Source organism: Heterodontus francisci, chromosome 20 (genome assembly GCF_036365525.1).
Source record: "Heterodontus francisci isolate sHetFra1 chromosome 20, sHetFra1.hap1, whole genome shotgun sequence".
NCBI classification, from domain to species: Eukaryota; Metazoa; Chordata; class Chondrichthyes; order Heterodontiformes; family Heterodontidae; genus Heterodontus; species Heterodontus francisci.
In genome coordinates, this window is record NC_090390.1 from 72,888,342 (window position 1) to 72,901,179 (window position 12,838).

At 38.7% G+C, this 12,838-nt stretch overlaps 1 protein-coding gene across 6 annotated transcripts in view; it reads right to left on the reverse strand.

Moving 5' to 3' along the window:
* Nucleotides 1-385: 385 nt before the first annotated feature.
* Nucleotides 386-12,838, reverse strand: part of add3a (adducin 3 (gamma) a) — a 337,068-nt gene continuing 324,615 nt past the window's right edge. For 5 of the 6 annotated variants that reach the window (XM_068053019.1, XM_068053018.1, XM_068053021.1 and 2 more), the window contains exons 13-15: nucleotides 10,538-10,670; nucleotides 5,126-5,209; nucleotides 386-3,055 (exon numbers count right to left, since the gene is read on the reverse strand). In XM_068053019.1, coding sequence (XP_067909120.1) covers nucleotides 2,784-3,055; nucleotides 5,126-5,209; nucleotides 10,538-10,670 — 489 coding nt within the window. In that variant the 3' untranslated portion in view covers nucleotides 386-2,783. The remainder of the gene's footprint in view (nucleotides 3,056-5,125; nucleotides 5,210-10,537; nucleotides 10,671-12,838) is intronic. The other variant, XM_068053022.1, reaches the window with a different exon arrangement.

A 12,838-nucleotide genomic window follows, 5' to 3' on the forward strand; every position in this document is an offset into this window, starting at 1 on the left:
TGAGCAAACAAAAAAACTTATACAAGTCAAAAAATGTTTTCATTAGCATCTCATGGCTTAAAGAAAAGATTCAAAGTATACTTAGGCAAAGGCAAGACCATTTTTGGTGTGTTTATATAGGTATTTAATTTTTCATAGAGCAAGTAAGCTGCTATACAGAGTGCCATTTCTTTTACATTCTTCCATAAGCAGATTCCAGATTTTGAAATGCTCCAACAGTTTAATGCTTTACAAAGTTTCAAAAATATAAGAAAGCAATGGAATTTGTCAGAATATAATTTAAAAAGGGCATTATATCACATAATTAGGGCTTAAATTGGAGAGTAAGGTTATTGGAAGATAATAGTCTATTATAAGATGCAAATGATAGATTTCGAAACTGGGATGCTTCTACATCAAAACATACTGTTTATTGGTGGATTTCACATTGATTAGCAACACTTTTAAAAGCAACTTTGTTAAGCATCATTTATATATTCCACAGGACAATAGGTTGCTGCACTTGTATATAGCGTTAACAAGGTCAATTAACTCAGTTTAAAGCAATATGCATAAAGGCTGCATAAATTATGCAGACAGGAGGCCCCCCCCAACAAAAAAAGTTACCAGAAGCACAAAGTTTGGATAATGATCACTTAAAGAGTTTACAAAAAAGGTATATTTTTAAAACTAAAGTTTAACTACTTGTTTAATCCTTCCAGTACTTATTAGTGTTGACGTGGTGGTGTTCCCTTTCAGAGATGCATTGCCGTAGCCCAATCCTATGTCCTCAAACCTTCCAACTACTCCAATTCCATTTATCAACGTACAGTATTCAGAATAAAACTACCTTTCACATTGCTAATGGGGATTCAGATCACACACCCCAATTCTAGTGGTTAATTATCTATTGTTCTCGATAACTCATGTAGTGGCTTTCGCTGAGTGTCCAAGCTTAGCTCATAAATTTAAACACTCCTTAGAATTTACTAGATCATTTTCTGACAGTTACCGTGAAAAGATTATTAGCTGTAAAAATATTAGTAACAGAAGTCTATTAATCTGGTAAACCTATCTTCTCCAGTAAACAGATAGGGCTGTATATATGGAGAAACTATTTGGAGATTACAATATTTAAATCTTTTATATTTTTTATGCTTACAAAAATACCATCCTTCGGTCATTCCAAAACAAAACTTCAAATTAAAAATGCATTTCCCCCTCTCAACATAATCATTTTGTTCAGCAAAAGCACGTGGGGTCCCCATGATAGAAGTAGGAAGTGGACAATCAACAGCAAATTTAATTATGATCACAACTTAGGACACTATTTGAATGTGCCCATCATTGTTCATTTCTTTGTCTTTCAACAAGATAAAAAATCATGTAATTTACCACTGCACAGTCCATAGTACATGAGAAGCCACTTTATAGCAAACGCATTACAGGTAACAATACAAGAAAACATATAATGTGAAGGATATTTTAAAGGACGTTCTCTCAATAACTAACATGCTGCTCTTGGAAGATTTTGTTTTAAAAAAAGGGTTTCTTTGCAAAACACTGATTCAAGATCAGTGCAGTAATTAACATCCCAGAGTGAACTCTCAACTGTAATGAATATACACCATAAAATGGCCATTCATTTTGAATACCAGTCTTAAACTGGGGAAACCAACTTTATGGGGCACAGATTTCTTCCCAGAGGGCATTAAAGTGTCAACTAGCACAATTTATTAGACCAAACCCTATAAGGCTCATCAGTGGGCAAGCCAAGTTAGCATATTCTATCTAGTAGCTAACAAGATCAAGTGCCACAAATATGGACTTAAGCCTACAATACAGCAGTTAAAATAAAATGCTGTTTTTGACATCACCAGGCTTCTCTGGGGTTAGAGAGAGAGGTGAAGAGGGGGAAAAAAAATGGATCAATTAAAATGCCAGCACTGGTTTCGGTACTGTGTTGTAGCTTAATTTTCTAGATCATGCATCTAAAATGTTGTTTTCATGCCTTTTTTTTTTAAACTACTCTACAAGTTGAGCCACAGTTCCAAAAAATCAATTTCTGTTTTACCATTTATTTGTTATATCTCAATCCTTTCCCCAATACTTACTCCCATTGCACACCTTGCTTTTCCCTTTTTGGTAGCATTATTTCTCCTTCATTTGGTTACCTCATGGATTCACTTAGGATTTAAATCACTAGTTAGTTATGTATCACCAAAAAGTGCAGTATAGCTTTTTTCAAAAAAAAAACAAGAACATTATCAACATGACTCCAGTTTTGTATAATCTAGTCCATTAATATCAGAACAATGGCATGCCTAACTCTAACTCAGGTATACTTGAGCCAGGCATTCTTTCTTCTGTCATTAGACCCTTATATTGCATGCTAGTAACATTTATTTCATAGTATTAAAAGTTTAAGATAGAAAGTTGTCAGTAATGGATTAAATCATCTGTTTTTAATGTATAAAATTTCCCCATTTTACTGGCTATAGTGAGATGAGTTTTTAAAAAAAAAAAGATTAAAATCAATTCCACAGTATAACCGTTCCAAGTCTAGAATTCACTAGAACGTGATTTAATTTTGGCAAAAGGTTAATTACTAAACAAATTTGCAATAAAATATTTTAATGCCAGATTAATAATCTCAATAGATTTGGCCTTTTTGTCTATTCTAGGTCAGTGCACAGTTAACTGAAGTTTAGCACATTTAGCTGAGCAACATGTCAATATCAAGCATTCAAGACTGACATATCTGACCAGTTTTTTAATTGTGCAACACTCCTGCATATCCATCATTATGCTTCCACCTTTTCCTTCTTTTTGCTCTTTTTCAGGAACGATGGTGTGCGGAATTTCTTTTTCTTCTTTGAGGGGGATTTCGAAGGAGACCCCTCTGGTGAAAGGGTATCACTGGCATTCAAATCTATCTTTTCTGTTGACCTGATGGTAATTTCCACACTCTCCACAGTGCTGGTTGTTAACTGGCTGATGCGTTTTGTCACATCTTCTGCTAAAGCTTGCCCATCTTCCTTTCCTCCATTCACCACCACTGTTGGCATAGTGTTTTCTGAGGCAGAATGATTATGAATATGAAAGTTAAAATGTCAATTATTAAAATGTCTTTAAAATAAAAACAATGAATATTTATTATTCATTCATTCATGGGATGTAGGCATCACTGACAAAGCCAGCATTTATTGCCATTACCTAATTTCCCTTGAGAAGATGGTGGTGAGCCACCTTCTTGGCAACTGAGCTATTTGCTTGGCCATTTCAGAGGGCAGAAGAGTCAACCCTATAGAATCATAAAATGGTTACAGCACAGGAGGCCGCTATTTGGCCTATCTAGTCCATGCCAACACTCTGCAAGAGAAATTAGCTACTCCCACCTCCTGGCCCTTTCCCTGTAGCCCTGCAATTTTTTCCCCTTCAGGTGTTTATCCAATTCCCTTTATTAAAGCCATGAGTGAATCTGCCTCCACCACCCCATCAGGCAGTGCACTCCACATTATAACCACTCCCTGCAGAAAAAAAAAATTCCTCATGTCACCTTTGGTTCTTTTGCCAATCACTTTAAATGTGCGTCCTTAGGTTCTCGACCCTTCTATCAATGGGAATAGTTTATCAATTCTGTCAAGACTCCGCATGATTTCGAACACCTTTATTAAATCATCTCTCAACCTTCTCTTCACTAAGGAGAAAAAAAAACATCCTCTCCAATCTCTGCACATAACTGAAGCCCCTCATCCCTGCAACCATTCTCGTGAATCTTTACTGCACCCTCTCTGATGCCTTCACATCCTTCCTAAAATGCAGTGCCCAGAATTGGACACAATGATCCAGTTGAGGCTGAACCAGTGTTTTAAAAATTTTCATACAACTTCCTTGCTTTTGTACTCTATGCCTATATTTATAACTCTTAGGATTGAATATGCCTTTTTAAATCACTTTCTCAACCTGCCCTGCCACCTTCAACAATTTGTGCACATATAACCCCAGGTCCCTCTGCTCCTGCACCCACTTCAGAATTGTACCCTTTAGTTAATATTGCCTCTCCTCATTCTTCCTACCAAAATGTATCACCTCACACTTCATATTAAGTTGTATCTACCACATATCTGCCCATTCCACCAGCCTGTCAATGATTTGCTCTGGGTCTGAAGTCACATGTAGGCCAGATTGGGTGTTAATGGCACATTTCCTTCCCTAAAGGACAATAGTGAACCAGATTTTTTTTTTAAACAATCAGGTGGTTACAGTTACCATTACTGACTGATACTAGCTATTTTTCCCTTCCAGATTTATTGAACTGAATTCAAATTTCCCAGCTGCCATGGTGAGATTTGAACTCATGTCTTTGGATCATTACTAGATACTGGATTACTAATCCTATCACATAACCACAATGCTACTACTGTGCCCTTCCCATTCACTTTTATATAATCAAGACTGTTCATGGTTTACCAGAATAATCAAAATAATGTGACAAGAGGAAGGGGAAATTGTTTGGCGTGTGGTTGTTTTCAGAGGATTGTGCTAGAGGGCATACCAAAGGAAGTGAAATAGAAAATCTAATTTTTGCAGCCAGGTAGGTTGGCTAGCTTTGGGTAAATTAGAGTATTTCCAACATATGAAGTTATAATTAGTAATAAAATAAACTGAAGAATGTAAGGAAGACAACTTGTCAAAATGGAAATAAAGCTAAAGCCAGATAGCATGCCTGCACCAGGAGTGTACGATGCTCACGAGTTGAAGTTGGGTCAATTTTGGGAGAGGAATACTCTTTTATAGGGAATGACTGAGTTCCAAACTTACTGCAGTTAATATTCTGTTTGGAATGAATTGCATCTACTGCAACACTAAATATAAAGTATGCATACAATACTTGAAGTTTTTGCCTCGCATCGTTACTTACTGAAGGCAACGCACTATACAGAGATATGGCACAGTCCGAATGCTGCCTCTATCATGTTCAAGAAAATTAAGCCAATCTTTAACTTAGCATGTGGGGTACTTATAATGCTTTCTTTGAGACAAGTTGCAATATTAATGAAAACTGAAACATGTAAAAGGTAGAGACACATCAATGCCATCAGGGAATGCAAATGACTAATGAACTACAGCTAAAGTGCCCCACCTTCTAATTTTGCTGGTACGGCTTGTGGGGATTGAGGTGGTGATAACGCAGAACCATCATCTGATGTTAGTTCCTGTTCCGTATCTGTAGGAGAAGAGTTAGTTTTTCTTTTTAATGTTAAAATACTACATGCAGTGCAAAGATTTCATGCTTTTTTAGTAAAATTAAAACATACTTTGTTTACAAGTAAATGTAAAGCATAAAGCCAGCAACATAGCCCTTTTATTGTGGAAAATGTAATTTTGCATTTTTTGTTTTGTGAAATACCAAAAGCTGGAGTCTATGGAGAATGCAACAAAAAGCAGCAATTGTTTCATTCGTGAAGCAAGTGAAAATGAGCAGGATAAGAAGTTAATCTAAAAGGACGTGGATTGTCTACCAGGTAATGTTTGAATAAACTACATCTGTGTTTCTTCATTCATACCTCACACGCTATATGGTTGTTAAAATATTTAATACAAAATTAATAAAAACATTTTTTAGTCCCGATGATGTTGACTCATGCCAGGTATAGTTTCAGGGGAGCTGGCCGTCTTTTGTTACTGCACCCAAGTGTTCATTCTTCATATGTCAGCCTGAATTGTGAAAACAAGCTACTAGACAATGGCGGGAGAGAGGTGGGGTTGCAGGGGTGCACAACAACTAAACTGTAATCTGTCCTCACACAATCTCCACCTACAGACTGGGATCAGGATAGCAATTAGGAATATTCAATATAATAAAAGCAAAATATTGCAGATGCTGGAAATCTGAAAAAGAAACAAGAAATGCTGGAAATACTCAGCAGATCTTGCAGCATCTGTGGAGAGAAAAGCAGAGATTCTGGCTAATTTTTCGCTTCACTGGCTGAGATCCACAAAAGCCAATTGTTGTATATGTTGCTGCAGCTTAAAATGGGTAACTCAGTAAAGATCAAGTCTCTGGATCATCAGGGGAACCCATGAATTTTTGACATTGTTTTGGTACTTTTTAAACTTTTAGTATTGGTAGTAACATTCATTAGGACAGTTGGTATGGAAAATTGTTTACAACTGAAGGCTCCAAGTTGTTTTATTACTAACGATGGAAATTCTAGAAAAAAAAAGTTTAAAAAAAAGCAATCTGAAACTCAAAATAAAATGAAGGAAGTAGGGAAAAAAATAAACACAGTCCTGGGACATAAAGGGAGCAAGGCTCAGTCTGATTGTTGAGCAAATTTCTGGTATGAAACAAGAATGCATCTTAGTGGTTGGAACTTGCATTGCAATAATGAAAATTGCTCTAAAGAACAACTATTTCCACCACTTCTCAAACCACACAATTATAGTAGCCACCAGGAATATTTTACATAATAAGATGCTCCATCCCTTACTTTGCCTCAGTCTCCTGCCAAGCAACAGAGAAACCCCATAGGAAAATGCTGACCACCATAATGACATTGATAACAATATGCCAATGGGATAACACATGGGAAAGCTCTACAACTTTGGGGGGGTCATTGCTGCCAATTATCCTTTAAACCCTTCACCATTCCTTTAGAAATTTTTGTTAAATGTTACAGACTCCACAAAACTCTTGCTGGAAATTTATCCTGCCGCTGATTGCTAGTTCATATCCTTAGCAGTATACACCAGTGTGTGGGGGAGGAAATTATGATAAACAACTGAATGCAAGATTTAACCCATTAATGAGCAAATAACTGGCATGCATTGGCACAATTCAAGAATAGAATTAAATTGTGTGTTTAAAAGCTTGCGATTAAACATTTAGTTTATATTATGACACTTTATCTTAATTTTCTTCCATTATATTGATATTATCCAGATTGTTGCAAACATCTTTATTGCCTCTCATGCCTTTAACCTCTATCTAAAGAAATTCATCCACAAAGTTTAAACTTTTATGTTACATTGTTCAAAATTATATTCGGTTGATAGAGGAGGAGGAGATGATAAAGGAGAACTCATTATTATAGTGCCTTTCACACCCTCGATGTCCCAAAGTGCTTCAGGATCAATGAATTATTTTTAAATGTGTAGTCACTGTTATGTAGGGAACCAGCACAGCTGAATTGTGTACAGCAAGTTCCTACAAACAACAAATTAAATAAATGTTAATCTATTTTGGTGATGTTGGTTGAGAGCCAATGTTGGCCAGACACTAGAAAAACTCTGTGTTCTCTTCAAATAGTGCCATGGGAGCTTTTAAGTAGATGCATGATGCACAAGTACGTGATTGGTCAAATACATTCCAACATTTGGTAACAGGGACAAAGTCCCTACTTCCCAAAAATTAATTTTAAAAAATGTTACTGCCAGGAGGGTAACATCAGACACTCTCCTCATGAGAGAAAGTGAGAAAAGAAAGTTACCCAAGTCACTCTACCATCACTTAGAAACCAGTTATAGAACAACCCTCGTACAAGCCTGGAAGCTTGGGTCTCAACTCTGAATGATGCAGGTAACAGGGTAGTTGTTATGGGGGACTTTAACTTTCCAAATATTGACTGGAAATACTATAGTTCGAGTACTTTAGATGGGTCAGTTTTTGTCCAGTGTGTACAGGAGGGTTTTCTGACACAGTATGTAGACAGTCCAACCAGGGGCGATGCCACATTGGATTTGGTACTGGGTAATGAACCCGGCCAGGTGTTAGATTTAGATGTAGGTGAGCACTTTGGTGATAGTGATCACAATTCGGTTACGTTTACCTTAGCGATGGGCAGGGACAGGTATATATCGCAGGGCAAGAATTATAGCTGGGGGAAAGGAAATTATGATGCGATTAGGCAAGATTTAGGATGCGTAGGATGGGGAAGGAAACTGCAGGGGATGGGCACAATCGAAATGTGGAGCTTATTCAGGGAGCAGCTACTGCGTGTCTTTGATAAGTATGTACCTGTCAGGCAGGGAGGAAGTTGTCGAGCGAGGGAGCCGTGGTTTACTAAAGAAGTTGAAGCGCTTGTCAAGAGGAAGAAGGAGGCTTATGTTAGGATGAGACGTGAAGGCTCAGTTAGGGCGCTTGAGAGTTACAAGCTAGCCAGGAAGGATCTAAAGGGAGAGCTAAGAAGCGAGGAGAGGACACGAGAAGTCATTGGCGGATAGGATCAAGGAAAACCCTAAGGCTTTCTTATAGGTATATCAGGAATAAAAGAATGACTAGAGTTAGATTAGGGCCAATCAAGGATAGTAGTGGGAAGTTGTGTGTGGAATCAGAGGAGATAGGGGAAGCGTTAAATGAATATTTTTCGTCAGTATTTACAGTAGAGAAAGAAAATGTTGTCGAGGAGAATACTGAGATACAGACTACTAGGCTAGATGGGATTGAGGTTCACAAGGAGGAGGTGTTAGCAATTTTGGAAAGTGTGAAAATAGATAAGTCCCCTGGGCCAGATGGGATTTATCCTCGGATTCTCTGGGATGCCAGGGAGGAGATTGCAGAGCCTTTGACCTTGATCTTTATGTCGTCATTGTCGACAGGAATAGTGCCGGAAGACTGGAGGAAAGCAAATGTTGTCCCCTTGTTCAAGAAGGGGAGTAGAGACAGCCCTGGTAATTATAGACCTGTGAGCCTTACTTCGGTTGTGGGTAAAATGTTGGAAAAGGTTATAAGAGATAGGATTTATAATCATCTTGAAAAGAATAAGTTCATTAGAGATAGTCAGCACGGTTTTGTGAAGGGTAGGTCGTGCCTCACAAACCTTACTGAGTTTTTTGAGAAGGTGACCAAACAGGTGGATGAGGGTAAAGCCGTGGATGTGGTGTATATGGATTTCAGTAAGGCGTTTGATAAGGTTCCCCACGGTAGGCTATTGCAGAAAATACGGAAGTATGGGGTTGAAGGTGATTTAGAGCTTTGGATCAGAAATTGGCTAGCTGAAAGAAGACAGAGGGTGGTGGTTGATGGCAAATGTTCATCCTGGAGTTTAGTTACTAGTGGTGTACCGCAAGGATCTGTTTTGGGGCCACTGCTGTTTGTCATTTTTATAAATGACCTGGATGAGGATGTAGAAGGGAGGGTTAGTAAATTTACGGATGACACGAAGGTCGGTGGAGCTGTGGATAGTGCCGAAGGATGTTGTAGGTTACAGAGGGACATAGATAGGCTGCAGAGCTGGGCTGAGAGATGGCAAATGGAGTTTAATGCGGAAAAGTGTGAGGTGATTCACTTTGGAGGGAGTAACAGGAATGCAGAGTACTGGGCTAATGGGAAGATTCTTGGTAGTGTAGATGAGCAGAGAGATCTTGGTGTCCAGGTACATAAATCCCTGAAAGTTGCCACCCAGGTTAATAGGGCTGTTAAGAAGGCATATGGTGTGTTAGCTTTTATTAGTAAGGGGATCGAGTTTCGGAGCCACGAGGTCATGCTGCAGCTGTACAAAACTCTGGTGCGGCCGCACCTGGAGTATTGCGTGCAGTTCTGGTTACCGCATTATAGGAAGGATGTGGAAGCTTTGGAAAGGGTGCAGGGGAGATTTACTAGGATGTTGCCTGGTATGGAGGGAAGGTCTTACGAGGAAAGGCTGAGGGACTTGAGGTTGTTTTCGTTAGAGAGAAGGAGGAAGAGAGATGACTTAATAGAGACATATAAGATAATCAGAGGGTTAGATAGGGTGGATAGTGAGAGTCTTTTTCCTCGGATGGTGATGGCAAACACGAGGGGACATAGCTTTAAGTTGAGGGGTGATAGATATAGGACAGATGTCAGAGGTAGTTTCTTTACTCAGAGAGTAGTAGGGGCATGGAACGCCCTGCCTGCAACAGTAGTAGACTCGCCAACTTTAAGGGCATTTAAGTGGTCATTGGATCGACATATGGATGAAAATGGAATAGTGTAGGTCAGATGGTTTCACAGGTCAGCGCAACATCGAGGGCCGATGGGCCTGTACTGCGCTGTAATGTTCTATAAACCTGTAAAATGAGAGAATGCTACACAGACTCATCACAGGCTCTTTATTTCAGATCCCAATTTTAAACAAGAGGACTAGATTGTAAGCCTACTGTAACATCTCTTGGAACTTCCAATATGATCAGGTGGACAGAGGCAGAGCACCCAGAACTTTAAATCCATTCTGAAGGAAGGGGAAGCTGTAAAGCGAGCAATGAAACTAAAGGAGGGAGAGGCTGCCTTTGTGGACATGGGTGTCCTTTTGTAAATCTGGAGTTTCAATACTCTGGGACTTTGTAGGTTAGGGTCCAACTGAAATCCTAAATAAACCAGGAAAAACAAATATTAGAAAGTGAAAATAGAGTCAACATGTGGCATTTAGTCAACCACAAGAGGTCACTGTTTCCAATTTATCCTAATACAATACATTTCCTTCCCTATGCTCATTATGGAAATTTAAAAAAAAGTTTCTTTGCATAGTGTACTGTGAAATTTCAGGATGTATTATCAATTTGTTTTCATATCTAAATACATAATTTCCTGTACCGTCCAATCCTTGTTGCTTCCGTTCAATTATCTTTTTGTATTCCTCCAATTCGCACTCATTCAGATAACTGAATGGGTTTGGTGGGCCTGGTGGCAACTGGTCTTCCATTCCTTCAATTTCGAGCTGCATAGGCTGGGAAGTAAATACATTTACATAAATCATTTTAATATCACATAATTCTCAGAAAATTCACAGCATCTTCTTATAGCTTGATATAGAATTTCTAGTACATGACTAATGATCGGGTCTTGTACAAACAGTTCCCTTCTCAGTAAGGGCAACGTACAGCAATGGCTTCAGCTGAGTTAGTTATTACCATTCAAAATAACCTAGGGCATCTTAGCAGCAATGACACTGGAGTGCTAAACTCAAGTTCAAATTCCAGTGTTCAAATAACAAATATTCTGGCTACCTTGGCTAAGTTTTAACTGAATTATTTGCAAGGGGCTAATTCGAGTATGGTGAGATGGAAAAGAGTTTGACGTAGAGATTAAAATGTTTATAATGACCTGAGCTCCAGAACAACAAAGACCATCCAGACAGTACGCTAACTGAACCCTTTTCTGCTTTACATTCGTTATACTTTCGGTTCAGTACGTCATTAGAAATGCACAGAACCACAAAATTTTACAGCACAGGAGTCATCGATTTGGCCCATTGTGGCTGTGCCTGCTCTTTGCGAGAACAATCCAAAACTAACCCCAAAAGTACTGAATCTTGCTCAGCTTCAAATATCGATACAATTTCCCCTTAAGAGATATAATGGCTACTGTCTCAACCTCTTCCTGCTCTGATAGCCCTTTGTGTAGTTTTCTCCCAACCTCTTTCCTCACTGATAAACTTTAATTTGATGAGGAGTCATCATCTATTCGCCAATAAGAAAGTTTTTCCTTAGTCAATATCAAAATTAAAAATTCCATAATCATTTGTTAAATATTCTCTTTGCTTTCTTTGCCCCAATGGAAATAGTCCCAGTATTTCAAGCCTTTCCACATGACTATAGTTTTCCATCCCTGGCATCATCGTGGTGAGTCTATGTTGTGCATTTTCTATAGCTTTAATATTTCTATAATGGAGCACCCAAAACAACAAACAGTACAAAATTAATTTGCCATGAGCATATACTCCCATCCCTTGTGTTTCCTCCGAAAATGTATTACCCAACACTTATTCACAAGAAATTATACCTGCCATTATACCTTTTCACTAACCTGTCTGTATCTTTAAGTCTTTTAGAGTCATAGAGTCATAGAGAGATACAGCACTGAAACAGGCCCTTCGGCCCACCAAGTCTGTGCCGACCAACAACCACCCATTTATACTAATCCGACAATAATCCCATATTCCCTACCACATCCCCACCATTCCCCTACCACCTACCTACACTATGGGCAATTTACAATGGCCAATTTACCTATCAACCTGAAAGTCTTTGGCTGTGGGAGGAAACCGGAGCACCCAGTAGAAACCCACGCGGTCAAAAGGAGAACTTGCAAACTCAGCACAGGCAGTACCCAGAACAGAACCCAGGTTGCTGGAGCTGTGAGGCTGTGGTGCTAACCACTGCAATGCTCCTTGCTGTTTGCTGAGTCCCCTACCTTTGCGTCATCAGGAAGTTTCAAGATTATGCTCTGTGTCATCTATACATATATCAAGAACAAATATGGATTCAACAATGACTCCTAAGCTACACCACTTACTCCCTTTTATCTAACAAGTTCTTCGGAATGCTTATTAATTTCCCCTTCTTGTATTAGAAAAGTAAGTTAATCATGAACCTTTCCAAAATGATTCCCCCACCCCCCCCCCCCACCTCTTATGAAATCAGATTATTCAAAGAAAAAAAAACAAACCTGGCACAACACATTCTAGTCACCTCAATCATTTGAAAGAAATCATGAATCTTTGACTCTGGTCAGTCTTGCAAACAATTGAGAAGATGGACAATGCAGTTAAAAGAGTCCAGTTACCACTACAGTCCCTGCGACTTACAGCGGTTGCATTCGTGTGAATGTGTTTTGCTGCTATACATGATGGCTGGGAAAAATGGGTAGCATTAAAAATAATTTCACTTACAGTTACCAGAGAAAGGGCAGTTAATATTCATGCGACAGCTTGTGATAAAGGTAGGTGAAACAACAGAAACAAAAATGCTGACAACACACTATGTACCTGAATGAAAACAGCTGGACTTGGGTTTCGGATGATTCTACCTTTAGACATGCTAACTTTGTTACAAACTGCAATCATTCAACAAGTGATTTAATCTGTTTCATTTAAGCTGATTGACTGTAGGCCCA